The sequence below is a fragment of the Oncorhynchus clarkii genome, chromosome 1, assembly GCF_045791955.1.
Source record: "Oncorhynchus clarkii lewisi isolate Uvic-CL-2024 chromosome 1, UVic_Ocla_1.0, whole genome shotgun sequence".
In the NCBI taxonomy this organism is placed as follows: Eukaryota; Metazoa; Chordata; class Actinopteri; order Salmoniformes; family Salmonidae; genus Oncorhynchus; species Oncorhynchus clarkii.
The window spans coordinates 67,624,353-67,652,244 of record NC_092147.1 but is presented as its reverse complement, the minus strand read 5'-3'; the positions used below and the strand labels follow the sequence as shown (position 1 = coordinate 67,652,244).

The window sequence follows — 27,892 nt, the reverse complement described above, 5'->3', positions numbered from 1 at the left end:
GAGGATCTCGAAGCATTATTGTGTGTGTGCAATTAGCCAATTTAAGAGTAACCATTACTAACTTATGAAAATAGCCATTCAAAGAGTTACTTGTCACGTTCTGACCTTGATTTCCGTTGTTTTGTATTTATTTAGTATGGTCAGGGCGTGAGTTGGGTGGGCAGTCTGTTTGTTTTTCTATGTTTTGGGGCATTTCTATGTTTTCGGCCTAGTATGGTTCTCAATCAGAGGCAGGTGTCATTAGTTGTCTCTGATTGAGAATCATACTTAGGTAGCCTGGGTTTCACTGTGTGTTTGTGGGTGATTATTCCTGTCACTGTGTTTGTTGTCACAGGATAGGCTGTATAGGTTTTTCACGTTCCGTTTGTTGTTTTGTAGAGTTAAGTTATTTCATGTATCGTTCATTTTCCATTAAAGAAACATGAGTAACCACCACGCTGCTTTTTGGTCCGCTTCTCCTTCTACAGACGAACGTCGTTACAGAACTCTATAAACGAGGAATGCATTAACTCAAATCAACTAATAGATTTATTAGTCATGAATTAATTAACTTTCAAACAACAACAGTAGACATTGAAGACATGGTACATAATAAAGCAGAGTAAATTACTATCAAGAAATACGATTTAACTTGGTTACATGTGTCTCCAGAATAACCTCCAAGAGAGAAAATACTATGTGTTTATAAACACACAGGAGTTCTGTGCTAAAATGAACTCAACAAGATACAATTCATAATATGAAACATACAGTAAGGTTCATAAAAGTAGAATGTAAAAAAAGACCGTCTAGAAAAACAACCCACGAGCTCGGAAACAAGAACTCAAAGTTACAACAAAATGCATTCTCCCCTTTAAACCTTTAGAAACACGGCTTAGGACGCACCACCAAGAAATTGCGGTTAGAGTTGCTCCTCTAAATCTGCTCTGTATGCATGTTGTTCTCTCTCTTCCTCCATGGAAGGGCCCCTTTCAATGATATGAGTGCTGCTCATGGTGGTCTGATTCTTCCACAGGCACCTTCCTTTCGAGGACCTTCCCGAGAGCCTGGAGGATCTGCTCCTTGTTGTTCTGGATGTTGTATGAGGTAAGGTCTGTCAGTGCTCGGAAGTCCTTTGCTGTGTAGGTGAGATGTTTAGTGAGGTAGGGGGAGCTGCTTGAGCTAATGTCAACATCCCCTGCCTTCCTCTCCTCCTCACCCTTACGTGCCACACCTTCAGAATGAGAACATAACAATACGGTCAGCCTTAAACATTAAACAAACAAACATCAAACTATAGTTTAACTAACAATATCAACAAAGTGCAATACAATCCAGTCCAATACAATACAATACGATACAAAGGTTTATGACAATGATGTTTGGCCCTGATCTCTAAAGCACACAACATTGAAAATTGACAGAATATTGATTTGATTGACAGGCACAGGGCGAATGGCATATTGACAGCTTGAGCCATTAGCTAGCTACAGTAGGTCATTGACTACCTCTGCTTCTTTTACAATTATGATAATCTTGACAGTGCTTACCAGGGGCCTTGAACTCTTTGAATGAGATGTTGACTAAAGGGAAGTGAAGGACTATGGGAGCCTTGGGGTTCTCCTCCTCCTCAAAGATGTAGAGCTCTTTCAGGGGCTGTCCCTCCAGGCTGCTGAAGTCAATGCGGGGGAAGGGGATGCTGTGGTCTTTGCAGTAAACCTCAGTCCTCTTTAGGACCTGGTAGATCGATTAAAGAGATGTCAGTCAGACAATTCAAACACTGTGTATGGCAGTTACAAGTCATATGCACCTTCTGGCCTAGTGTGTGTGTGCAAACCTGCACGAAATATGGATCTAGCAAATTAAGTTCACTCTTGTATTATTCATAAACTCAACCCATTTACTTTGAATTGGTCCTCACACCATGAATAGTTGAGGGACATGATGATATCAACACCTCTCTCTGGTCTCAAGACAGGGGGACAGCCTGTGTTGATGGAGAACCCAGAGTCCGCCAGGTAGAGTGTGGGGTCAGCTGGAGTCAGTCTGTTGGGGAAGGCATCTGGATGCATATCTGCAGCAAGAATGGGAGAAAAACTTCACAAACAGAATCTGAATCTACATGCATTAATAATACAATGCATAAATAGACTGCTGGTGCCACACACACACACTGTATAACAGTGTTTGAGTAAATCCATGTTGAATTTGGATTAACAGCAATAGTTCGGGTGGTTCATGAGTGGCACCTTTCCAGGATGTAAAGTTGCTGTTGTCATTGTAGTTCCGGTGCAGGAAGAACCCACGCATGAAGTTGTAGATCTGAGTGATGACTGGCCGGCTGGTAAAGAAGCTGGTCAGCGCTGAGGCAGTGTTAGTGATAGGCTTGAAGAGGTAGGTGTCCAGGGTGGTTGGTTCATTGTCAAATTCTTTAGAGGAAGAAGCGGAGTGGTGTCAAACAACTCAAACAGTGCCACACAGAGTTTATTGTGAGTTTGGCAGAGCAGTATGTTAGCTGCAGCAGTAAAATAAATAACCAAGACACTTAACATAGCTCTCCAGTCAGTTTTAGAATGGGTGACTAGCAATAGGCTGGTGCTAAATATATAAAAAACTAAAAGCATAATTTTTGGGACAAATCACTTGCTCAACGCTAAACCTCGTTTAGATCAATTATTGAATAATGTGGCTATTGAGCAAATTGAGGAAACTAAACTGCCTGGTGTAACCCTAGATAGCAAGCTGTCATGGTGAAAACAGAAGGGACGAGGTCTGTCCTTGATAGGGCGTTGCTCTGCCTTCTTGACGTCTCAGTAGACCAGACAGGTCCTTCAGGCCCTAGTTTTGTCGCACCTGGATTACTGCCCAGCTGTGTGGTCATGTGCGGCAAAGAAGGACATAGGTGAATTGCAGTTGGTCCAGAACAAAGCAGCACGTATGGCATTTAGATGCACACGGAGGGAAAGTGTCAGTAACATGCATGTCAGTCTCTCCTGGCTCAAAGTTGAAGAGAAATTGACCGCATCACTATCGATCTTTGTTCAGTCCTAATAATGTTCTGTATTATGTATTATGTTATGTGGACACCAAGAAGAGTAGCTAATACTTATGCAGCGGCTAATGGGGATCCTAATAAATACAAAATGCCAAATAAACATGTTAGAGACCTATTTTGTTGACTTCTTCCCCCAGCCATGTGCTCCAGGATGTCTGACCTCCAGTTGCAAAGTCCCAAAGCTGGGTCAGGTTAAGAGAGAAGACACTGCTCCAAAGACCTGTCAACACAGAGGCAAAGGTGCCCACACTGTAGAAAGTATTGCATTTACATTGAAATCCATAGATCATTAGTAGCAGGTATATTGTGACATACAGTAGAAGTCGGAAGTTTACATACACTTAGGTTGGAGTCATTAAAACTTGTTTTTCAACCACTACACAAATTTCTTGTTAACAAACTATAGTTTTGGCAAGTCGGTTAGGACATCTACTTTGTGCATGACACAAGTAATTTTTCCAACAATTGTTTCCAGACAGATTATTTCACAAAAAATTTACTGAATCACAATTCCAATGGGTTAGAAGTTTACATACACTAAGTTGACTGTGCCTTTAAACAGCTTGGAAAATTCCAGAAAATGATGTCATGGCTTTAGAAGCTTCTGATAGGCTAATTGACATCAGTTGAGTCAATTGGAGGTGTACCTGTGGATGTATTTCAAGGCCTACCTTCAAACTCAGTGCCTCTTTGCTTGACGTCATTAGAAAATCAAAATAAATCAGCCAAGACCTCAGAAAAAAAACTGTAGACCTCCACAAGTCTAGTTCATCCTTGCGAGCAATTTCCAAATGCCTGAAGGTACCACGTTCATCTGTACAAACAATAGTACACAAGTATAAACACCATGGCACCACGCAGCCATCATACCTCTCAGGAAGGAGATGCGTTCTGTCTCCTAGAGAGGAACGTACTTTGGTGCGAAAAGTGCAAATCAATCCCAGAACAACAGCAAAGGACCTTGTGAAGATGCTGGAGGAAACAGGTACAAAAGTATCTATATCCACAGTAAAACGAGTCCTATATTGACATAACCTGAAAGGCCTCTCAGCAAAGAAGAAGCCACTGCTCCAAAACCGCCATAAAAAAGCCAGACTATGGTTTGCAACTGCACATGGGGACAAAGATCGTACTTTTTGGAGAAATGTCCTTTGGTATGATGAAACAAAAGTAGAACTGTTTGGCCATAATGACCATCGTTATGTTTGGAGGAAAAAGGGGGAGGCTTGCAAGCCGAAGAACTCCATTCCAACCATGAAGCACGGGGGTGGCAGCATCATGTTGTGGGGGTGCTTTGCTGCAGGAGGGACTGGTGCAATTCACAAAATAGATGGCAACACGAGGCAGGAAAATGGTTGGGATATATTGAAGCAACATCTCAAGACATCAGGCAGGAAGTAAAAGCTTGGTCACAAATGGGTCTTCCAAATGGACAATGACCCCAAGCATACTTCCAAAGTTGTGGACAACAAAGTCAAGGTATTGGAGTGGCTATCACAAAGCCCTGACCTCAATCTTATAGAAAATTTGTGGGCAGAACTGAAAAAGCGCGTGGAGGCCTACAAACCTGACTCCGTTACACCAGCTCTGTCAGGAGGAATGGGCCAGAATTCACCCAACTTATTGTGGGAAGCTTGTGGAAGGCTACCCAAAGCATTTGACCCAAGTTAAACAATTTAAGGGCAATGCTACCAAATACTAATTGAGTGTATGTAAACTTCTGAACCACTTGGAATGTGATGAAAGAAATAAAAGCTGAAATAAATCACTCTCTCTACTATTATTCTGACATTTCACATTCTTAAAATAAAGTGGTGATCCTAACTGACCTAAGACATGGAATTTGTACTAGTATTAAATGTCAGGAATTGTGAATAACTGAGTTTAAATGTATTTGGCTAAGGTGTATGTAAACTTCCGACTTCAACTGTGTCTGTCTGTCTGTCTGTCTGTCTGTCTGTCTGTCTGTCTGTCTGTCTGTCTGTCTGTCTGTCTGTCTGTCTGTCTGTCTGTGAAACGCATGCACACACACAAGTAAGTGTTTTCTCACCAAGCAGAGATGCGATACATATCTCTGGATGTTTCTTGACCAGGTGACCAAGGTAGAATTCACTCCCAAAGTCCTCCGCATGGACATAGGCCCCATACTTTGGGAAGCCCACCTCATATGGTGTGAACTCACACCACTCTAAAAGGATAGGAATAGAAAGATAAACAAATTGTTCTGTTATTATTACATTTATAGGTCATTTATACTGCAACTGCTATTTTCAATCGGTTGTAAGACATTTTATCTATGTCTTGCCTCCCACTACAAAAACGTTTTAGTGTGTAACTGGATACATAAGGATATGTAAATAACATAAGTTAACACCATCAAAATGGTGTTACAATATACCTTGCTTCAACATGTGGACCATTGTTTGGGTTTCATTAAAATACATATCAATCATAAGTTGCTCGAACAGCTTTACCAAACTCTGTTGTGGTGCCTTTCCCTCCATCCTTTAGGTTGACAGCAGTACAGATGGGTAAAGGGTTCTGGCCCTCTGATACTGCCTTCTGCTGGTCAGACAGGGTACTGGTTTTCTTCTACAAACCCCACAGGAGAAATCAATGATTTACATAGTATGAACAACACTAATGTGGGGCGCTGTGTTGAAGCCACCGTGCCTCCATCTTGGCACTCTCCCACCATTGTAAACCATATTTTGGAAGCTGTAGAAATGCATTTATTAATGTCTACATTCGTTTTTGCCACCTTTATTCTATTCTGAAAGGGTTGTTTGTATCCTAGATGGTGGTTGGTTGATAGCAGGGAGTTAAAGCACCACAATCCCCACATTCCATGGGTAGTGACAGACAGCCAGGCTGAAGTGGCTGACTGAGCACAGAGCAAGGCTTGCTGTGACATCAGAGAGACCTGGTGATAAACACTCCCAGACCCACAATGTGAAGTGGGAGAGACTGAGAAAGCAGGTTGACAGCCAGCCCTGCTCCATTCAAATAGAGAGCTGCCTCTCAATAATTAAGACTATCTAGATCGCCACACAGTTACAAAGTTTAATACTAGGTCGGGTACATCTCATCCAATCTACTATCTAAGTGGAGAGCCAATTCTGCCCCTCTGTTTTTTTCTGATTTGGTGGCTCATTTCTTTAGCGGGCGTAACAAATAGTCATGTCAGTCATGCTTTGTTTTGACAGGATTGATTTACCCATGTTTCTGGATCTGCTCGATCCTATAGTCATTTTATTGTGTTCCGTGTCTACCAGCAATCATTCTGTTATTTGATTATTCTCATTTAATCAGATTCATCTCTGGTAAACTCTAGCAATCAGAATAGGCTGAAGACAGAGGTTGGTTCTTGGTTGTTAGAGTTCTCACCAATGATTTATACATACACTAGATGACGGACAGGGGGGCGCTGTGTTGATACCACCGTGCCTCCATCTTGGTACTCCCCCACCGTAGTAAAAAAGTGTTTTTGAAGCTATATAATGCATTTATTAATGTCTACATTTGTTTTTACCACATTATTATTTCACAGACACCTTAATGCATACTTTGAAATTATATTATGTGAGCTAAACATACATTTTCCTTAAAGTATATGTTATATGTTACTAGTACCCACCACAACAAAAAATACTTAAATACATGTAATTCTGTCCTTGAAACATTTAATTGAAATACTTTAGAATTCCATTCATTCCCATTGAGGACTGTTCCTACTGGGGAGTACCAAAATGGCCAACTGATGGCTTCAAAGCCTCTCTGGCCAATAGCATCAGCAATCCAGGGTTTATATACATCATTGGGATAAATCAATCTGTCAAATACGCTGCTGTAACCAAATTCACAAAACACATTATGTAAAGTATCATAACTCAGTGTGAAAGACATAATAGTGTGTCTGTAGTAAAAACATCTCATAGTTTCAATGTAATTAAAGGAAACAAAACCATTTTTGCGGAACTTCTTCCTATTGCAGTGTGATTAGTACAGTGTGTATTGTAAAGTATGAGTGTACAGTAGGCTGCTGTACCTTCCCATGAAGGCAGTGCTCAATGACCAGACCCCACATGTCTATGAGTGACACCATATGTCCCTCCTTCTCTTTCTCTGCCATCTGGTGTTTGTAGTACAGCAGCTTGTCAGTGGTGAAGGCACTGAGGATACTCTTGGTGATTTCCTCCTCCATAGCCGAGATGGACTCATCCATATCACGCTGTGACCAATCTGCTTTCTGATACAGGGTGGCTAAGGCCCTGTTGAACAGGAATGTGTTATGTCACTTACTGTAAGTAGGAGTCTCAGTAGTATAAACTTAGTAAGTGAAGACAGGTTACAGAAGAGATTACAGGTAAAAAATACCTGTGAGCCAAAACTGTCTGAGCTCATAAGGAAATTCAAAGTGACAAATGTAATTTGTTAGTTTTTGTTTGTTTGTTAGTTTTTGTTTGTTTGTTTGTTTGTTCGTTCTTTCATTCATTCATTCATTCATGCATTCATTAATTCATTCAATAATTCATTCAGCTTATAGTATACTGCAGATTTAATTGCGATGGAGATAAATGCCATGCTCACCATGTGGAGCCTGACACACCAGTGATGTAGCTCACAGCATCCAGTAGGCCCAGTCTCTGCAGCCCCTTCAGACTGCCATACAGGCCGGTCATTGCTCTGGTCCCTCCCCCTGAGCCAACCACAGCTACAACAGGCAACTGGGGGAAGAAAGACAAACAACATCTCTGGTTGGATCTTCCATCTGTCAGTCAATCTGTTTTAACACATTCTGTTGAGACTTGTTTCGTAATGACAGTGGATGACATCTGCACATCACAGTAGAAATGAACAATTTCCACACAACAATGAGACTGAAAAAAGGCAAACAAATTTGGTCAGCATCAATATTCAGTCTCCATTAGTGTTGAAATTATGGCTGATAAGCAGCAATTAGTGTGGTGTGTAAATTAGTGCATAAAAATCATCACCATGTACCTTTTTAGGGTCAGGGGGAGAGGTGAGGCCCAACTCCTTTCGTAAGGCCTGACCCACTAGCACCTTTCTCTTATTCAGGAATTCTTTTTCCTCCGGAGGGATGTCAAAATCAAGACGCACCTCAAATTCAATGTCTGGGCTGTGGATTTACAGAGGCCATACATACACCCACCCACCCATGCACGAACCCACGCACGCACGCACACACACACACACACACACACACACACACACACACACACACACACACACACACACACACACACACACACACACACACACACACACACACACACACACACACACACACACATACTTCTGAATGAAATTAAGAGTTTATTTCCATCTATATATCAACCAATTTTTGTGTGTTTTTTCATCAGAAATGATTGCTTATAGATACCTTCATGTGTAAAATATTACTGTTCTCAGATTTGTTATGAATAGATTTTAGATGTGTATGAAAATTTAGTTTTTTTTTGTAAAACGCTATCCATTGTTTAGCTGGAATGGAAGGTTTGCATCCTGTATATTTATTAGGATCAATGCACTCAATGTATGTCGCTCTGGATAAGAACATCTGCTAAATAACTAAAATGTCAAATGTAAATGTTTTACATACATGTCTCATATTACTGTATTATATTATTATTATAAATATGTATATACAGTACCAGTCAAACGTTTGGACATACCTACTCATTCAAGGGTTTTTTCTTTCTATATTGTAGAATAGTGAAGACATCAAAAATATGAAATAACACATATGGAGTCATGTAGTAACCAAAAAAGTGTTAAACAAATCAAAATATTTTTTAGATTTTAGATTCTTCAAAGTAGCCACCTGCCTTGATGACAGCTTTGCACACTCTTGGCATTCTCTCAACCAGCTTCACCTGGAATTGTTTCCTTCAGTCTTGAAGGAGTTCCCATATATGCTGAGCACTTGTTGGCTGCTTTTCCATCACTCTGTGGTCCAACTCATTCCAAACCATCTCAATTGGGTTGAGGTGAGGTGATTGTGGAGGCCAGGTCATCTGATGCATGCACTCCATCACTCTCCTTCTTGGTCAAATAGCCTTTACACAGTTTGGAGGTGTGTTTTGGATCATTGTCCTATTAAAAAACAAATGATAGTCCCACTAAGCACAAACCAGATGGGATGGCATATCGCTGCAGAATGCTGTGGTAGCCATGCTGGTTATGTGTGCCTTGAATTCTAAACAAATCATTGACAGTGTCACCAGCAATGCACCCCCACACCATCACACCTCCTCCTCCATGCTTTACGGTGGGAACCACACATGCGGAGATCATCCGTTCACCGACTCTGTGTCTCACAATGACACAGCGGTTAGAACCAAAAATCTCAAATTTAGACTCATCAGACCAAAGGACAGATTTCCACCGGTCTAAGTCCTTTGCTCGTGTTTCTTGGCCCAGGCAAGTCTCTTCTCCTTATTGGTGTCCTTTAGTAGTGGTTTCTTTGCAGCAATTCGACCATGAAGGCCTGATTCATGCAGTCTCCTCTGAACAGTTGATGTTGAGATGTCTGTTACTTGAACTCTGTGAAGCATTTTTTTGGTCTGCAATTTCTGAGGCTGGTAACTCTAATGAACTAATCCTCTGCAGCTGATGTAACTCTGGGTCTTCCTTTCCTGTGGTGGTCCTCACGAGAGCCAGTTTCATCATAGCGCTTGATGGTTTTTGCAATTGCACTTGCACTTGAAGAAACGTTCAAAGTTCTTGAAATGTTCCAGATTGATTGACCTTAATGTCTTAAAGTAATGATGGACTGTCGTTTATCTTTGCTTATTTGAGCTGTTCTTGCCATAATAAGGACTTGGTCTTTTACCAATTAGGGCTATCTTCTGTATACCGTCCGTACCTTGTCACAACACAACTGATTGGCTCAAACACATTAAGAGGGAAATAAATGTACTTTTAACAAGGCACACCTGTTAGTTGAAATAAATTCCAGGTGACCTGATGAAGCTGGTTGACAGAATGTCAAGAGTGTGCAAAGCTGTCATCAAGGCAAAGGGTGGCTTCTTTGAAGATTCTCAAACATAAAATATATTTTGATTTTTGTAACACTTTTTTGGTTACTTCATGATTCCATATGTGTTATTTCTGAGTTTTTATGTCTTTACTATTATTCTACAATGTAGAAGATAGTAAAAAATAAAGAAAAACCTTGAATGAGTAGCTGTGTCCAAACTTTTGACTGGTACTGTCTATACACTGCTCAAAAAAATAAAGGGAACACTAAAATAACACATCCTAGATTTGAATGAATGAAATATTCTTATTAAATACTTTTTTCTTTACATAGTTGAATGTGCTGACAACAAAATCACACAAAAATTATAAATGAAAATCAAATTTATCAACCCATGGAGGTCTGGATTTGGAGTCACACTCAAAATTAAAGTGGAAAACCACACTACAGGCTGATCCAACTTTGATGTAATGTCCTTAAAACAAGTCAAAATGAGGCTCAGTAGTGTGTGTGGCCTCCACGTGCCTGTATGACCTCCCTACAACGCCTGGGCATGCTCCTGATGAGGTGGCGGATGGTCTCCTGAGGGATCTCCTCCCAGACCTGGACTAAAGCATCTGCCAACTCCTGGACAGTCTGTGGTGCAACGTGGCGTTGGTGGATGGAGCGAGACATGATGTCCCAGATGTGCTCAATTGGATTCAGGTCTGGGGAACGGGCGGTCCATAGCATCAATGCCTTCCTCTTGCAGGAACTGCTGACACACTCCAGCCACATGAGGTCTAGCATTGTCTTGCATTAGGAGGAACCCAGGGCCAACCGCACCAGCATATGGTCTCACAAGGGTTCTGAGGATCTCATCTCGGTACCTAATGGCAGTCAGGCTACCTCTGGCGAGCACATGGAGGGCTGTGCGGCCCCACAAAGAAATGCCACCCCACACCATGACTGACACACCGCCAAACCGGTCATGCTGGAGGATGTTGCAGGCAGCAGAACGTTCTCCACGGTGTCTCCAGACTCTGTCACGTCTGTCACATGTGCTCAGTGTGAACCTGCTTTCATCTGTGAAGAGCACAGGGCGCCAGGGGTGAATTTGCCAATCTTGGTGTTCTCTGGCAAATGCCAAACGTCCTGCATGGTGTTGGGCTGTAAGCACAACCCCCACCTGTGGACGTCAGGCCCTCATACCACCCTCATGGAGTCTGTTTCTGACCGTTTGAGCAGACACATGCACATTTGTGGCCTGCTGGAGGTCATTTTGCAGGGCTTTGGCAGTGCTCCTCCTGCTCCTCCTTGCACAAAGGCGGAGGTAGTGGACCTGCTGCTGGGTTGTTGCCCTCCTACGGCCTCCACATCTCCTGATGTACTGGCCTGTCTCCTGGTAGCGCCTCCATGCTCTGGACACTACGCTGACAGACACAGCAAACCTTCTTGCCACAGCTCGTATTGATGTGCCATCCTGGATGAGCTGCACTACCTGAGCCACTTGAGTGGGTTGTAGACTCCGTCTCATGCTACCACTAGAGTGAGAGCACCGCCAGCATTCAAAAGTGACCAAAACATCAGCCAGGAAGCATAGGAACTGAGAAGAGGTCTGTGGTCACCACCTGCAGAACCACTCCTTTATTGGGGGTGTCTTGCTAATTGCCTATAATTTTCACCTGTTGTCTATTCCATTTGCACAACAGCATGTGAAATGTATTGTCAATCAGTGTTGCTTCCTAAGTGGACAGTTTGATTTCACAGAAGTGTGATTGACTTGGAGTTACATTGTGTTGTTTAAGTGTTCCCTTTATTTTTTTGAGCAGTGTATATATACTCCCAAGTGGCGCAGCGGTCTAAGGCACAGCAGTGCAGTGCTAGAGGCGTTGCTACAGACCCTGGTTCGATCCAGGGCTGTAACACAACCGGTCGTAGCTGTACTACTTATTTCTGTAACTTAGGCAGATACAGTGCCTTGCGAAAGTATTCGGCCACCTTGAACTTTGCGACCTTTTGCCACATTTCAGGCTTCAAACATAAAGATATAAAACTGTATTTTTTTGTGAAGAATCAACAACAAGTGGGACACAATCATGAAGTGGAACGACATTTATTGGATATTTCAAACTTTTTTAACAAATCAAAAACGGAAAAATTGGGCGTGCAAAATTATTCAGCCCCTTTACCTTCAGTGCAGCAAACTCTCTCCAGAAGTTCAGTGAGGATCTTTGAATGATCCAATGTTGACCTAAATGACTAATGATGATAAATACAATCCACCTGTGTGTAATCAAGTCTCCGTATAAATGCACCTGCACTGTGATAGTCTCAGAGGTCCATTAAAAGCGCAGAGAGCATCATGAAGAACAAGGAACACACCAGGCAGGTCCGAGATACTGTTGTGAAGAAGTTTAAAGCGGGATTTTGATAAAAAAAAAGATTTCCCAAGCTTTAAACATCCCAAGGAGCACTGTGCAAGCGATAATATTGAAATGGAAGGAGTATCAGACCACTGCAAATCTACCAAGACCTGGCCGTCCCTCTAAACTTTCAGCTCATACAAGGAGAAGACTGATCAGAGATGCAGCCAAGAGGCCCATGGTCACTCTGGATGAACTGCAGAGATCTACAGCTGAGGTGGGAGACTCTGTCCATAGGACAACAATCAGTCGTATATTGCACAAATCTGGCCTTTATGGAAGAGTGGCAAGAAGAAAGCCATTTCTTAAAGATATCCATAAAAAGTGTTGTTTAAAGTTTGCCACAAGCCACCTGGGAGACACACCAAACATGTGGAAGAAGATGCTCTGGTCAGATGAAACCAAAATTGAACTTTTTGGCAACAATGCAAAACGTTATGTTTGGCGTAAAAGCAACACAGCTGAACACACCATCCCCACTGTCAAACATGGTGGTGGCAGCATCATGGTTTGGGCCTGCTTTTCTTCAGCAGGGACAGGGAAGATGGTTAAAATTGATGGGAAGATGGATGGAGCCAAATACAGGACCATTCTGGAAGAAAACCCGATCGTCTGCAAAAGACTTGAGACTGGGACGGAGATTTGTCTTCCAACAAGACAATGATCCAAAACATAAAGCAAAATCTACAATGGAATGGTTAAAAAAAACCATATCCAGGTGTTAGAATGGCCAAGTCAAAGTCCAGACCTGAATCCAATCGAGAATCTGTGGAAAGAACTGAAAACTGCTGTTCACAAATGCTCTCCATCCAACCTCACTGAGCTCGAGCTGTTTTGCAAGGAGGAATGGGAAAACATTTCAGTCTCTCGATGTGCAAAACTGATAGAGACATACCCCAAGCGACTTGCAGCTGTAATCGCAGCAAAAGGTGGCGCTACAAAGTATTAACTTAAGGGGGCTGAATAATTTTGCACGGCCAATTTTTCAATTTTTGATTTGTTAAAAAAGTTTGAAATATCCAATAAATGTCGTTCCACTTCATGATTGTGTCCCACTTGTTGTTGATTCTTCACAAAAAAATACAGTTTTATATCTTTATGTTTGAAGCCTGAAATGTGGCAAAAGGTCGCAAAGTTCAAGGGGGCCGAATACTTTCGCAAGGCACTGTATATAGCATTTGGCAAAAAAACATGATTTATTTGTCTCTCTGAAATGAAACCGTCAAGTGAAAGATATTGAACAAATACATGCTTGTCATTGAACAATGCCATGACATGATTGGATCGTGAAAAAATGTACACATTTTTCTCATAATTTCTTTAAACAATACAAGCTATTTTAATATTTCTGAAAATGGATATATAGCGTTTTGGAAAGAAACTCTTCAAATACTGATGGTTTGTTTCATAAAAAGGAAAGCACTTTACCAGTCCTCTGTTCTCAAATGTAGATCCACCATGTCCTGTGAAGGGGGAGTGTCCATGTAAATCATATGGGCTTTATAAACATTGTTCATCAATAAGCTTTCCTTGGCACTTTATACATACACTAGAAGGGTGCAAAGACTTAAATTAGGTCTACTGTACCTCTCCCACAGGTAAAGATACTTTGAAATCATTACTGGCTGGAAGTTGCAGGAGTGGAACAGTAGATAAGCCAGTGACATTTGGATCTTCTACCTCACCCAATTTATCCTGGGGATACAAAAAATATGATTGAGGAATTTAAAAAATCATATGGAACTTGTATAAAGATAGGGAAGATATTGGTCAAGTAAAGGATCAGTTAACCGCACCCTCACGCAAAGCTCTGTCTCCAGGTCTCTGTTAATGTAGTAGCGCAGAGTTTTGGTCAGGTTGGATGTTTTTTGAGGAGCAAGAATCTTATGCTCTTCTGGAAAGGCCCCACTCATTTTCAGGACCACATTCTGCTCCACTAGAACAATAACAACATAGATGTTGTTGCTCAGTTCAGTGATCTATGATCTCAGTTCAGTGATCAGTGATCTATGAATATCCTGTGTAGACCGGTCTGATTATGCACAGACAGACAGACAGACAGACAGACAGACAGAATGCATACATACATTGGGAGGTATTTAGAGAATAAGTGGCCCCTCCACTAGAACAATAACAACATAGATAATACATACATTGCAAGCAACTTTGCAGCAGGGGCAGTCTTTAGACTGATAGAACTTTCCTGGTTTAGGAAGAATGAAAATAGTAGTGACAGAGTGGACATCCCCCAGGCAAAACTAGTTCAAACCAGAAACTGATGACTCATGATGACATTCCAAGCAACTTTGCAGCAGGGGCAGTCTTTAGACTGATATAACTTTCTTCTTTAATTTTGCAAACATTTTATGGGTCAAGTAAAGGCCAAACTATGTTCAACAGGCACTTGGAGAAATAAGCAGACCTGATACAGTAGATAATAATTTGAATGATACTCACTGGCAGTGGTCATCAGCTTTTCTATATTCACATCCACAGTAGAGAATGGGGAGGCCTAGGACAAAGTATACTACAATAAACAGCATATAGAATTGCCTTCTGTTCGTGGGTGTGAATTATTTGCTTTAATTTTGTACAGCATTACATTACACATACAGTTCCTTCAGATGGTATTCACACCCCTTAACTTATTGTACAATTTGTTGTGCTACAAATTGGGATTTAAATTAATTTAATTGTATTTTTTGTTTTTTTACGATCTACACCAAATACTCTGTAATGTCAAAGTGGAAGAAAAATTATGTTTTTAAAGATTTATGAAACAATAAAACACTAATATATCTTGATCAAATAAGTGTTGACGTCCCTGAGTCAATACATGTTAGAATCACTTTTGGCTGTGAGTCTTTCTGGGTAAGTCTCTAAGAGCTTTGCACACCTGGATTGTACAATATTTGCCTATTATTTTTTTAACTCTTCAAGCTCTGTCAAGTTGGTTATTGATTATTGCTAGACAGCCATTTTCAAGTCTTGCCATATATTTTCAAGACGATTTAAGTCAAAACTGTAATTAGGCCACATTCAAGCATTATTGTAGGTTTAGGAATAGTTTAATTATGTACACTGTATTCTTTTCACTCTGTCATTTAGGTTCGTTTTGTGGAGTAACTAAAATGTTGTTGATTCATCCTCAGTTTTCTCCCATCACAGCCATTAAACTGTTTTAAAATCACCATTGGCCTCATGATGAAATCCCTGAGCGGTTTCCTTACTCTCTGGCAACTGAGTTAGGAAGGACGCCTGTACATTTGTAGTGACTGGGTGTGTTAATACACCATCCAAAGCATAATAATAACTTCACCATGCTCAAACTCATATTTATTGTCTGCTTTTTCAAATGTTTTACCCATCTATTAATAGATTACCTTCTATGCGACGCATTAGAAAACCTCCCTGGACTTTGTGGTTGAATCTGCGCTTGATATTCACTACTTGACTGAAGGACCTTAAAGATAATTGCATGTGTGGGGTATAGAAATGGGGAAATCATTCAATAACCATGTTAACCACCTTTATTGCACATAGAGTGAGTCCATGCAACTTATTATGTGACTTGTTAAGCTAAGTTACATTTTTAGTCCTGAACTTATTTAGGTTTGCCATAACAAAAGGGTTGAATACTTATTGACTCAAGACAATTCAGCTTTTCATTTTTTATTAATTTGTCAAAATTGTGGGGCATTGTGGGGTATAGTGTGTAGATCAGTGGCACAAAACCTCAATTTAATCCATTTTAAAATTCAGGCTGTAACACAACAAAATGTGGAAAAAGGGGTGTGAATAATTTGTTGGTTCTTATAGCACATTGCTATGTCCTGTCATTATTGACCTCATCATTATCCATCTCTGACCATCCTTGTGATGTTGACTTTGCCTTAGAATGATCAGCAAACCAAATGAATGCCCTTACCACGAGTACACCATTAGAGAGATACTCGCCAGCAGGCTCTTTACTGCAAACAGGGAACACAAGAAACAAACTTTTTTCAGTCATTGAAGTAGTTCCCTTACAAAAAAGGTGTTTAAAGCAGCAATCCTTAATTGAAACATTAACAAAGTGTTATCCCCTCCAGTTTCGGTAAAAAGCTGAGGGATGGGGCTGAAGAATTGCAACCACTCTCAAATCCATAGACTACAGGTGTCATGACCGTCAGAAGAAATGGACCAAAGCGCAGCGTGGTAAGCGTACATTACTTTTTTTCTGATGTCGCCAACAAAAACAATAAACAATACCACACGACCGTGAAGCTTAAGCGAGATATAGTGCCACTAACAAAGTCAACTTCCCACAATCACAACAGGGAAAAAAGGCTGCCTAAGTGTGATTCCCAATCAGAGACAACGATAGACTGCTGTCCCTGATTGAGAACCATACCCGGCCAAAACAAAAAAATACAAAGAAACATAGAAAACAGAACATAGAATGCCCACCCAAATCACACCCTGACCAAACCAAAATAGAGACATCAAAAAGGCTCTCTCAGGTCAGGGTGTGACAACAGGGTCCCCAATAAGCAGCCCGCTGTCCAAATTCGGCACACGGGTGATTTTATTTGTTTTGTATTCATTTTGTTGTCGGATATAAAAGACTGCAAAATCACCCGGAAATTAAGTTGCGTGATTTTATTTTATGAAATCTGTTCCCAAGTAATGGAGAGGCATGTTTGTTTGTATCCCAATGTAATTAAAGTTTGAAATTATTCAGTTTTTAACTATGTTCCGACCCCACGACCATCCGCTCAAGGAAAAATTGCGCCACAGCTGAATATACAGTTGATGTCGGAAGTTTACATACACTAAGGTTGGAGTCATTAAAACTTGTTTTTCAACCACTGCACAAATTTCTTGTTAACAAACTATAGTTTTAGCAAATCGGTTAGGACATCTACATTGTGCATGACACAAGTAAATTTTCCAGCAATTGTTGACAGACAGATTATTTCACTTACAATTCACTGTATCACAATTCCAGTGTTCCAGTAGGTCAGAAGTTTACATACATTAAGTTGACTGTGCCTTTAAACAGCTTGGAAAATTCCAGAAAATTATGTCATGTCTTGAGAAGCTTCTGATAGGCTAATTGACATCATTTGAGTCAATTGGAGGTGTACCTGTGGATGTATTTCAAGGCCTACCTTCAAACTCAGTGCCTCTTTGCTTGACATCATTAGCAAATCAAAAGAAATCAGCCAAGACCTCAGAAAAAAACTGTAGACCTCCACAAGTCTAGTTCATCCTTGCGAGCAATTTCCAAACGCCTGAAGGTACCACGTTCATCTATACAAACAATAGTACGCAAGTGTTAACACCATGGGACCACGCAGCCGTCATACTGCTCAGGAAGGAGATGCATTCTGTCTCCTAGAGATGAACGTACTTTGGTGCGAAAAGTGCAAAACAATCCCAGAACAACAGGAAAGGACCCTGTGAAGATGCTGGAGGAAACAGGTACAAAAGTATCTATATCCACAGTAAAACGAGTTCTATATCGACACAACCTGAAAGGCCGCTCAGCAAAGAAGAAGCCACTGCTCCAAAACCGCCATAAAAAAACAGACTACGGTTTGCAACTGCACATGGGGACAAAGATTGTACTTTTTGGAGGAATGTCCTCTGGTCTGATGAAACAAAAATAGAACTGTTTGGCCATAATGACCATCATTATGTTTGGAGGAAAAAGGGGGAGGCTTGCAAGCCGAAGAACACCATTACAACCGTGAAGCACGGAGGTGGCAGCATCATGTTGTGGGGGTGCTTTGTTTCTGGAGGGACTGGTGCACTTCACAAAATAGATGGCATCATGAGGCAGGAAAATTATGAGGCAGGAAAAGTATCTATGTAGATAGAAGCAACATCTCAAGACATCAGTTAAGCTAAGTTAAAGCTTGGTTGCAAATGGGTCTTCCAAATGGACAATGACCCCAAGCATAATTCCAAAGTTGTGGCAAAATGGCTTAAGTAGTAGTAAGTCAAGGTATTGGAGTGGCCATCACAAAGCTCTGACCTCAATCCTATAGGAAATGTGTGGTCAGAACTGAAAAAGCATGTGCGAGCAAGGAGGCCTACAAACCTGACTGTGTTACACCAGCTCTGTCAGGAGCAATGGGCCAAAATTCACCCAACTTATTGTGGGAAGCTTGTGGAAGGCTACCTGAAACGTTTGACCCAAGTTAAACAATTTAAAGGCATTGCTACCAAATACTAATTTAGTATATGTAAACTTCTGACCCACTGGGAATGTGATGAAAGAAATAAAAGCTGAAATAAATCATTCTCTCGACTATTATTCTGACATTTCATATTCTTAAAATAAAGTGGTGATCCTAACTGACCTAAGACAGGGAATTTTTACGAGGATTAAATGTCAGGAATTGTGAAAACTGAGTTTAAATGTAATTGGCTAAGGTGTATGTAAACTTCCGACTTCAACTGTAATTGGGGACCCCTCGATTACTCTATGGATGCAAGGACTGACCATCCATGACATCATAAATAGTTGTAACAATGCTTTTAGGCTACACAGAGCTTGTTTACATTTACTTTGTTTACAAACATTGGAGACAGGTAGCCTAGCGCAGGGGTCTTCAACCTTTTATTGCATTAGAGCTCCTTTTAAAAAATGAAACATTTCACGAGCTAGTCATTTCTTTCTAACTTTCAAATAGGCACATTCTTCTCCTCTCACCTGCAACTCTGCCTCGGGTCCTTAGTGTACAAGAGAAAGTAGTGAAGTAGTACTGTTGTAGTGTTTTCTGTCAATATACCTGGTAAAATAATTTTCACGCAAATTTCATATTTTCCCAACTGATGTTCTCAGTTTTACTTTTCAGTCTTAAAATTACAATTGTTCATAGAGAAACAATGACATTGGATGTTGTCAATGCAGCATGTCAATGCTTAAAACATATATTTTTTAATTGGTCTGGAAGAAATGTTGACTTTTGAGTGTATTTCCTCTTTAATTGTGCATCTGGCCCTTTAATTGAGCATCTAGCAAGTGAGGAATGTGCAATGTGCCGGTCTAGAGATGGTTCTGTACTACAGCTGGTCATGGCAAAGTTTTCAAATAACAAATAATAGATACAAATGATATACTTTACTTACTCATGATATACTTCTGACAGGAAAGCCTACTTTACAATTAACATTTAATATAAAGGTTTTGGGGAAAGTATTTCTGTCAACCCACAAGGAGGTTATCACATCCACTGGCTACACATGGGAGTGATAAACAAGCGCGGCACAGAGGGGCAATATTGCAGGAAATGAATTGGCTTTTTAAGCCAATAGTGGCTAACCAGGTGTGGGATAATGTCAATGTTGCGTTGATTAGATAGTCGCTAGGAGATATTTGTGAGATTTGTTTATGACAGTTTACGGTGGAACTAGGGCTGTGGCAGTCACAAAATATTGTCAGCCGGTGATTGTCACACAAATAACTGTTGGTCTCATGGTAATTGACAGTTAATTAACATAAACACATTTAGCATCTCCTGGCTTCCACTGCCTCTGATGAATATCTACATTTTAAAAAGTCTAATAAATTAATGTAATATAGCCTACACTTCACAGTAAATCTATTATTTACTTTAGACAGGTCTAAAGATGCACGATATGAAGAAAATGTAGCCTATTTCAGAAGACCAGAATATCATACTCTGAGTTGTCCTTACGTTAGGTCCTGATCTGGTTACGTCAAATGGCTGTGGGCTACACTAGTTCATATAGCAGACAAGATTTGCTTAGAATTCCGTGGCATTATTTTATAGTATGAAGAATTCAATTGAACAAAGCTGAATAAAATAGAAAGGATATTTTCTCCAAACGATTTGAGGTAGTGTGCACATGCGGCTATGTTGAGCCGTTAATGAACAAAGAAATAGATATTTACTATACAAACGTTGGTCTATATGTTTTGATTTTTAATACATTGTAAGGCTGCATGACGCAACTCTAATGATGATTTGAAAAAAGTCACTTGAAAGGCATGAGCTCAGTTTTTTTTGGCGCAGGCTGTACACACTTCATCAGTCTCTCATTCACAATTTGACAAGCACTTGATAATGCCTGGAATTTCGCGGTGGCATCCCCTTTCTGTGGCCATAATGCACCCTAAAAAAATCCATGCCTTTTGCGGCCAGTGGCGGTTGTGCCCTTTTCCCTGAGGGGTGCACGCTCAGAATCACCTCTCACTCACATGGCTCTCCATCAAGTGATCGGGTCTTTCTGACAGGTTACAAGTGAAGGCAGACATATTGGGGACGCAACTGTGGGCATCCTTATCCAATTCTGAGTTGCATATTGAAGATATTGGAAGAACTGTCCACATTTACTTTTCATCAGCCGAGAAGATGAGTAGGCCTAACAAACAGCAAAAGCACTAGCCTATGTCAATCTACTTTCTCCCATAGTACAAACGTTAACCTATTCTATTCTGTGCAATAAATAAATATTCCAAACATAGTCTGGGACAGTTGTGGGATGCGATAAATCCCAAATTAATATAACCACTAGCATCAAAACATGTTTTTAACGCGATGTGACTGACGCAGCAGATCAGAACATTTAGCTTTAAATGTTGAGAAGCTATTTGGATATTTCTTCACATTATAAGCGTAGGAATGAGCACATGGTAGTAGGCTATCAGCCGAATGTTCCATTAGCAGAAAACACCATTATCAAAAGTGACCATAAATGCAATTATGCATGTAATGCTTTAATTAGAAAGGCGCATTTTTATGGTGAAAATGATTTTCCCCAAACTTGAAACTCAGGCGCTGTTTATGTAAGCCAGTTAGGCTCTAAACCCCTTGTAAAGCAGATTAATGTGCTTAATTTTTTGGCCACTTTAGTTGTGATACAAACCTTATCAAAACATACCGTATAGGCCTGTGGGCTAGGCTACATGAGGTGTGCGACTATGATTAGAAAAAGATGCAGAAAAAGGCATTGTTTCTTATTCTGGGCATCATTCACAAGTGATACTATATAATTCACAAGTGATAGGCTAATATTGTCACCCTATCAGACTATTCTTGATTTAATCTTGTTTTTACATATACTAAATAATATATGTGTGAATTTGTATTTATTTAGAATGGACCATTATCATGCACCTGTATCGAAACAGGGGCAGCAGGACAAAATATATGTAATCGATGCACTTAAATAGCGAATGGAGGACGCTGTTCCCGTGGTTCATTTTTATGCCAGCCAGGTAGGCTATACTCCTGTTGTAAATATAAACAAAGTGCTTAAAATTAGGAAAGTTGAGAAATAAATATAAACTCAGCAAAAAAAGAAAAGTCCCTTTTTCAGGAGCCTGTCTAAAAATCCAACTAACTTCACAGATCTTCATTGTAAAGTGTTTAAACACTTTCTTGTTCAATGAACCATTAACAATTAATGAACATGCACCTGTGGAATGGTCGTTAAGACACTAACAGCTACAGACGGTAGGCAATTAAGGTCACAGTTATGAAAACTTAGGACACTAAAGAGGCCTTTCTACTGACTCTGAAAAACACCAAAAGAAAGATGCCCAGGGTCCCTGCTCATCTGCGTGAACGTGCCTTAGGAATGCTGCAAGGAAGCATGAGGACTGTAGATGTGGCCATGGCAATAAATTGCAATGTCCGTACTGTGAGACGCCTAAAACAGCACTACAGGGAGACAGGACGGACAGCTGATCCTCCTCGCAGTGGCAGACCACGTGTACCAACATCTGCACAGGATCAAGTACATCACACCTGTGGGACAGGTACAGGATGGCAACAACAACTGCCCGAGTTACACCAGGAATGCATCCCTCCATCGGTGCTCAGACTGTCCGCAATAGGCTAAGAGAGGCTGGACTGAGGGCTTGTAGGCCTGTTGAAAGGCAGGTCCTCACCGGACATCACCGGGAAACAACGTCGCCTATGGGCACAAACCCACCGTCACTGGACCAGACAGGACTGTCAAAAAGTGCTCTTCACTGACGAGCCGCGGTTTTGTCTCACCAGGGGTGATGGTTGGATTCGCGTTTATCGTCGAAGGAATGAACCGAGGCCTGTACTCTGGAGCGGGATCGATTTGGAGGTGGAGGGTACGTCATGGTCTGGGGCGGTGTGTCACAGCATCATCAGACTGAGCTTGTTGTCATTGCAGGCAATCTCAATGCTGTGCGTTACAGGGAAGACATCCTCCTCCCTCATGTGGTACCCTTCCTGCAGGCTCATCCTAACATGATCCTCCAGCATACAATGCCACCAGCCATACTGCTCGTTCTGTGTGTGATTTCCTGCAAGACAGGAATGTCAGTGTTCTGCCATAGCCAGCGAAGAGCCCGGATCTCAATCCCATTGAGCATGTCTGGGACCTGTTGGACCGGAGGGTGAGGGCTAGGGCCATTCTCCCCAGAAATGTCCGGGAACTTGCATACTCTTGGTGGAAGAGTGGGGTAACATCTCACGGCAAGAACTGGCAAATCTGGTGCAGTCCAAGAGGAGGAGATGCACTACAGTACTTAATGCAGCCGGTGGCCACACAAGATACTGACTGTTACTTTTGACCCCCCTTTGTTCAGGGACAAATTATTCAATTTCTGTTAGTCACATGTCTGTGGAACTTGTTCAGTCTTGTTATCTTGTTATGGTCATACAAATATTTACAAATGTTAAGTTTGCTGAAAATAAACGCGGTAGACAGTGAGAGGACGTTTCTTTTTTTGATGAGTTTAGGAGGCCTAGCCTATAGAAAGCTGATGGGATCCTCCTCTTTTTAATAGAGGTCATCACTCAGTTTTCTCGCACAACTGCATAGCCTATTGAAATGTTGCGCAACATGAGCTCATGGGCTCTCTTGAAGCGTTTGGTTAGATTTTCGATTACATTTGCATTGATGTCAGAGTGATTAGAGGGACAATAGAGTGCTGAGTACCAGGCAGTTAGCAGGTTTGGTAGGCTACTAATGACCAGCAGCATCACAGCTTGGAGAAGCCTAATTACAGTGACTAAACGGTCACATGGAATTTGACTGCCTTCATGACGGTCACTGCAACAGCCCTGGGTCGAACACCTGAAAATACTTTTAGAATTGTTTGGAGTCACACAACTGGCCTTGCGGTTAAGAGCGGCAGGTAAACTAGTGGTTAAGAGTGGCAGGTAACCTAGAGGTTAAGAGCTTTGGGAAAATATCCTAAAGGTTGCTGGTTCGAATCCCTGAGCCAACTAAGTGAAAAATCTGTCGATGTGCTCTTCAGCAAGGCACTTCATCCTAATTGCTGTGGATAAGAGTGTCTGCTAAATTAATAATTGTTTTGTTACATGTGAAACTGCAAATTTGATTTTTACTATCACATTTGGAGAAACAATCACAATGGAAAGTTTTTCACATAAGAAACTGTAATTGAGATTGTTTTTCACATGTGAACTTGCAATTCCATAGGTGAAATTTAAGCTCAACTTGTGAAAACAGCTATTTCACTTGTGCTTTTTTGTAAGGGTTGTTACAACAAAACTTTTCATCCTCTTCTGCTTTGATAGCGGTCCCACAATGGCATGGATGTCAAAGTTGACACTCACCTCTCCAGCAACTCAAACTCAACCCACAATTCATCTTTGGTCTGAAATAGAGAGGAGGCATAGGAGACTAAGGATGTGATTCATTAATTACATATTCTAGTTATATTCCTTAGCGCTAGAACATGTCCTACCGGTTCACAGATGAAGGTCTTGGTCTCCTTCTTCCCAGGGATGAGGTTATTGATGTCAAACACTACGGTGGAGCACAGGTCATCGTCATTGCCAATTAAACTGTCCTCATCGTACACCTTCAACTCCACGATATTCTGAAAAGACAAGGGCATCTCTTTATCACAATTGGATGTACTGTATTTTGATTTACAGTATATGTTTGTTTACACATGCAAAACTAGTAAGTCTATAAACTCTCTTTCTGGAATTGACTGGAATTTTCACACAAGATAACGCATTCCTTTTGCAATTCTAATCTGTTCCATGGCATGTGAAATAACACGATAACCTATTATTTTCAATATATTTAAGGGAAAAAAATGCATCCAAACTAGCTTTTCAGGTGTTTGTGAAAGCAAAGTCGGGTAGAATGTATTTTTTATGTTTTAAAATTCAATTGGTGTTACAATAAAATGTATTATTTGAGCTGCACAAAAGTAAGTTGCTGCATTTGTGTAGTTTGCTTAAAGTGTGTAGCAGCCTTAAGGGGATTCCAAGGGATGTGACTTACCAGCATGCCCGAACACCCAAAATGTGTAGCTACGCCTGTCATTCAATGTTGCCAACTCCTCAGTAAGGAAAGTAGCTATATTGGCTATCCTAAAAGTCGCTAGAAGTCACAAAATGACATCATCACCTAATTTGCATAATTTGCCATGTGCATGTAATTGTGATGTATGCTGTAGGAGAGAGGAATAACGTTTGTACTTTCTTTTGTTTTTTTTTATGTCACAATTCCAACCCTCCTCCTTTATCCGGGCTTGGGACCGGTAAAAGTGATCCAAAAGAAACACTCTGGCGGAGTAACTTAGTTTTTAATTTAAAAAAAAAATGCATTTCTTTTTTTTCCTTTGTTTTTTACTGTGTGTTTTTACTGTGTTTTTACTGTACAGCTACATTCCGTCCTGAATGTAAGCCAGGGCAGAATCAGCCAGCTGCGGCTTTCCGCATGCGCGATTCATTTGCAGTATGGACGCAAAGGGGTGAACATCTCCTGCTCTGACTACAGCTGGGAGGGACTGCTGCGCGAGGACTGGGCCGCCTGTGAGTGCTTTGGGACAGGGCTGGGGCCCATGGCAGCACCCGCTTCTCGTTGAGAAGAGTAAGAACGGTACCTGCTTTCACCAAAAGTCTCCAATAACACCAGAAAAAGTTGCTAGATTTGTTCGCTAGTTGCCTTTTTGAAAATGTGTCTCTAGAGGGGTCTGAATACTCGCTAAATATATAGCAACAAAGTCGCTAAGTTGGCAACACTGCTGTCATTACACCCTATATGCAAATACATAAGATTTAGGGACACCATATCCCTCTGAGGTATATCTGCCTAGTGATTGGCATACTGTATGAGGGGGTTTACCTTGACGTGACTGTGGACCCTGAATTGGAAACTCTCATTCCACTCTGGGGTCTTGCTGTTGGGCACAGTTTTAGTACAGAGGGTCCTGGCAGACGCTGTGGGGAGACCTACAGTAACATAACAGTCGGACTCAGACCCTGCAAAACAAAACAAAATAAATACATCTTCAACTGAAATAATTGTCTGCTGTGATAATGAATTTAGAAATCTATGAAAAGTATATTGAAAACAATATGACTCACAATAATCATGAGAGCAGTTGTTTATTGCTCGGAGTACGGTAACTGTCAGGCTCTGGTAGGTCATAACCTCTCTCTAATAGGGGAGGCAAAAACATACATGGTTACAAAAATACAAACACATACTACATACTATATACATATTATGGACAAATGTGCTGAATGGTGTACAGATATCGGATCTCTTAAGTCGCAATTTTTTTCCCTTGCGCATCAGGAAGTTCAAATGAGCTTTGTGAAACCCACATGTCTCTTTTCTCCATGCGGAGGCAGTCATTCAGACCAGCGTGTCTATCCATTGTCACATAATTGAAAGTGTGAAAACTGATAACAGGCTACTGTTTGTGTTGAGTTGATGAGCTGATTTGGGCCATCAGAGGAAATCTTAACGTTTCTAGCGAACCTAATTTTACGAATCAACTGTCAACATTTTGTTGAATTGTGGCCTGGGGTGATCTAGTGGTTAGGGCCGCTGCCTTTGCATATTTCGGCCCACTGATTCCGGCCCATGCCCTTCTGGCACAAATAATTAAATTCCCTCGATTGACAAAATTTAGTTACACATTTTAAATATGTACAGCCCAGGGATGATTTACCCCTAATCTTGATAAGAAATGACCATAGCATACCATAGGCCATGGATGCGGATCCAACTTTTTGGAGATCTGCTGACTTAAAGATCCAGAGCTTCCCAAAGCTTCTGGGCGTGTGGATCATTCTCTATGCGTAGAGAACAGGCTACTCAAAATAAGTACCCTATAGTGTTGTTTCGAAGTAGCTAGCCTACAGTGATTTTTCAAAGTAACCTACAGTGCTGTTTCGAAGTACCCTATAGTGTTGTTTCTCAGTAGCCTACAGGGTTGTTTCAAAGCACCCTACAGCGTTGTTTCAAAGTAGTCTAAAGCGTTGTTTCGAAGTAGCCTACAGGGTTGTTTTGAATGGTGAGCAGATGATGTTAACAAACCATAGAATAGCCTACCTGTGTATTTTGCCTAGTGACGCACGCTGTTGAGTGTTGACCACGTGAGAGAAAAATGTGGCGGTGTTACGTTATACTACTATGTTAAAATGTTTGGTTCTGTTTTGTACAATAATGTGATCATTATGGGCTCTTGCAGACACTGATTCAGCTTTAATCTAACTTTATTTAATGACCACCATTCTCTTGAGTGGCCTGTTCTCTATGCGTAAAGTAAAGAATATACAGATGCACAGAACATGAAGAAGGAAATAAATTCCACAAATTAACTTTTAACAAGGCACACACACCTGTTAATTTAAATGCATTCCAGGTGACTACCTCATGAAGCTGGTTGACAGAATGCCAAGAGTGTGCAAAGCTGTCATCAAGGAAAAGGGTGGCTACTTTGAAGATTCTCAAACATAAAATATATTTCGATTTTTGAACAGGTTTTTCTACACTACATAATTCCATATCTGTTATTTCATAGTTTTGATGTCTTCACTATTATTCTACAACGTAGAAAATAGTAAAAATAAAGAAAACCCTTGAATGAGTAGGTGTGTCCAAACTTTTGATATATATATATATATATATATATATATATATATATATATATATATATATATATATATATATATATATATATATATATATATATATATATATAAATAATAACATTTTATGAGAAGAAAAATCATATATATGATTTTTCTTCTCATAAAATGTTATTATTATTTTATTTAACTAGGCAAGTCAGTTAAGAACAAATTCTTATTTACAATGACAGCCTAGAAACAGTGGGTTTAACTGCCTTGTTCAGGGGCAGAACAACAGATTTTTACCTTCTCAGCTCAGGGATTCGATCTAGCAACCTTTCGGTTACTGGCCCATCGCTCTAACCACTAGGCTACCTGCCACCCCAACTTGGCTGGCCAAACACAATCACCCGCGGGCCACTAGTTGAGTAACCCTGGGCCTACACTGTCCTCACAAGTTCTCAGAAGATCTGTTGCATAAATATTCTAGCTACATATTTAAAATAAAGAGGTACCTTCAACATGGTTAGTTAATGTTCCTCCTACAGTAGGTTTGCAGAGAATTGAATGTCCTGTCAGCTGTCGGGTATCCTTCTCC

General features: G+C 40.7%; 1 protein-coding gene across 2 annotated transcripts; it reads right to left on the bottom strand.

The window, feature by feature from the left end:
* Positions 1-510: 510 nt before the first annotated feature.
* On the bottom strand, positions 511-27,892 carry LOC139417018 (phospholipase A2, group IVF, tandem duplicate 1). 2 transcript variants are annotated; one of them, XM_071166255.1, is made up of 20 exons: positions 27,810-27,892; positions 25,798-25,870; positions 25,556-25,692; positions 24,159-24,293; positions 24,028-24,068; positions 16,374-16,416; positions 14,903-14,957; positions 14,242-14,381; positions 14,033-14,140; positions 13,874-13,908; positions 8,039-8,177; positions 7,625-7,761; positions 7,083-7,305; positions 5,509-5,626; positions 5,085-5,222; positions 3,147-3,254; positions 2,229-2,408; positions 1,884-2,053; positions 1,530-1,716; positions 511-1,213 (listed from the first exon to the last, which is right to left on the bottom strand). In XM_071166255.1, the coding sequence occupies exons 1-20, from the start codon at positions 27,816-27,818 to the stop codon at positions 972-974; spliced, it is 2,418 nt and encodes an 805-aa protein (XP_071022356.1). In that variant the 5' UTR covers positions 27,819-27,892; the 3' UTR covers positions 511-971. The 2 variants fall into 2 exon arrangements, with proteins under 2 accessions (XP_071022356.1, XP_071022364.1); XM_071166263.1 differs by having other exon boundaries at positions 858-1,213; positions 2,286-2,408; positions 27,810-27,869.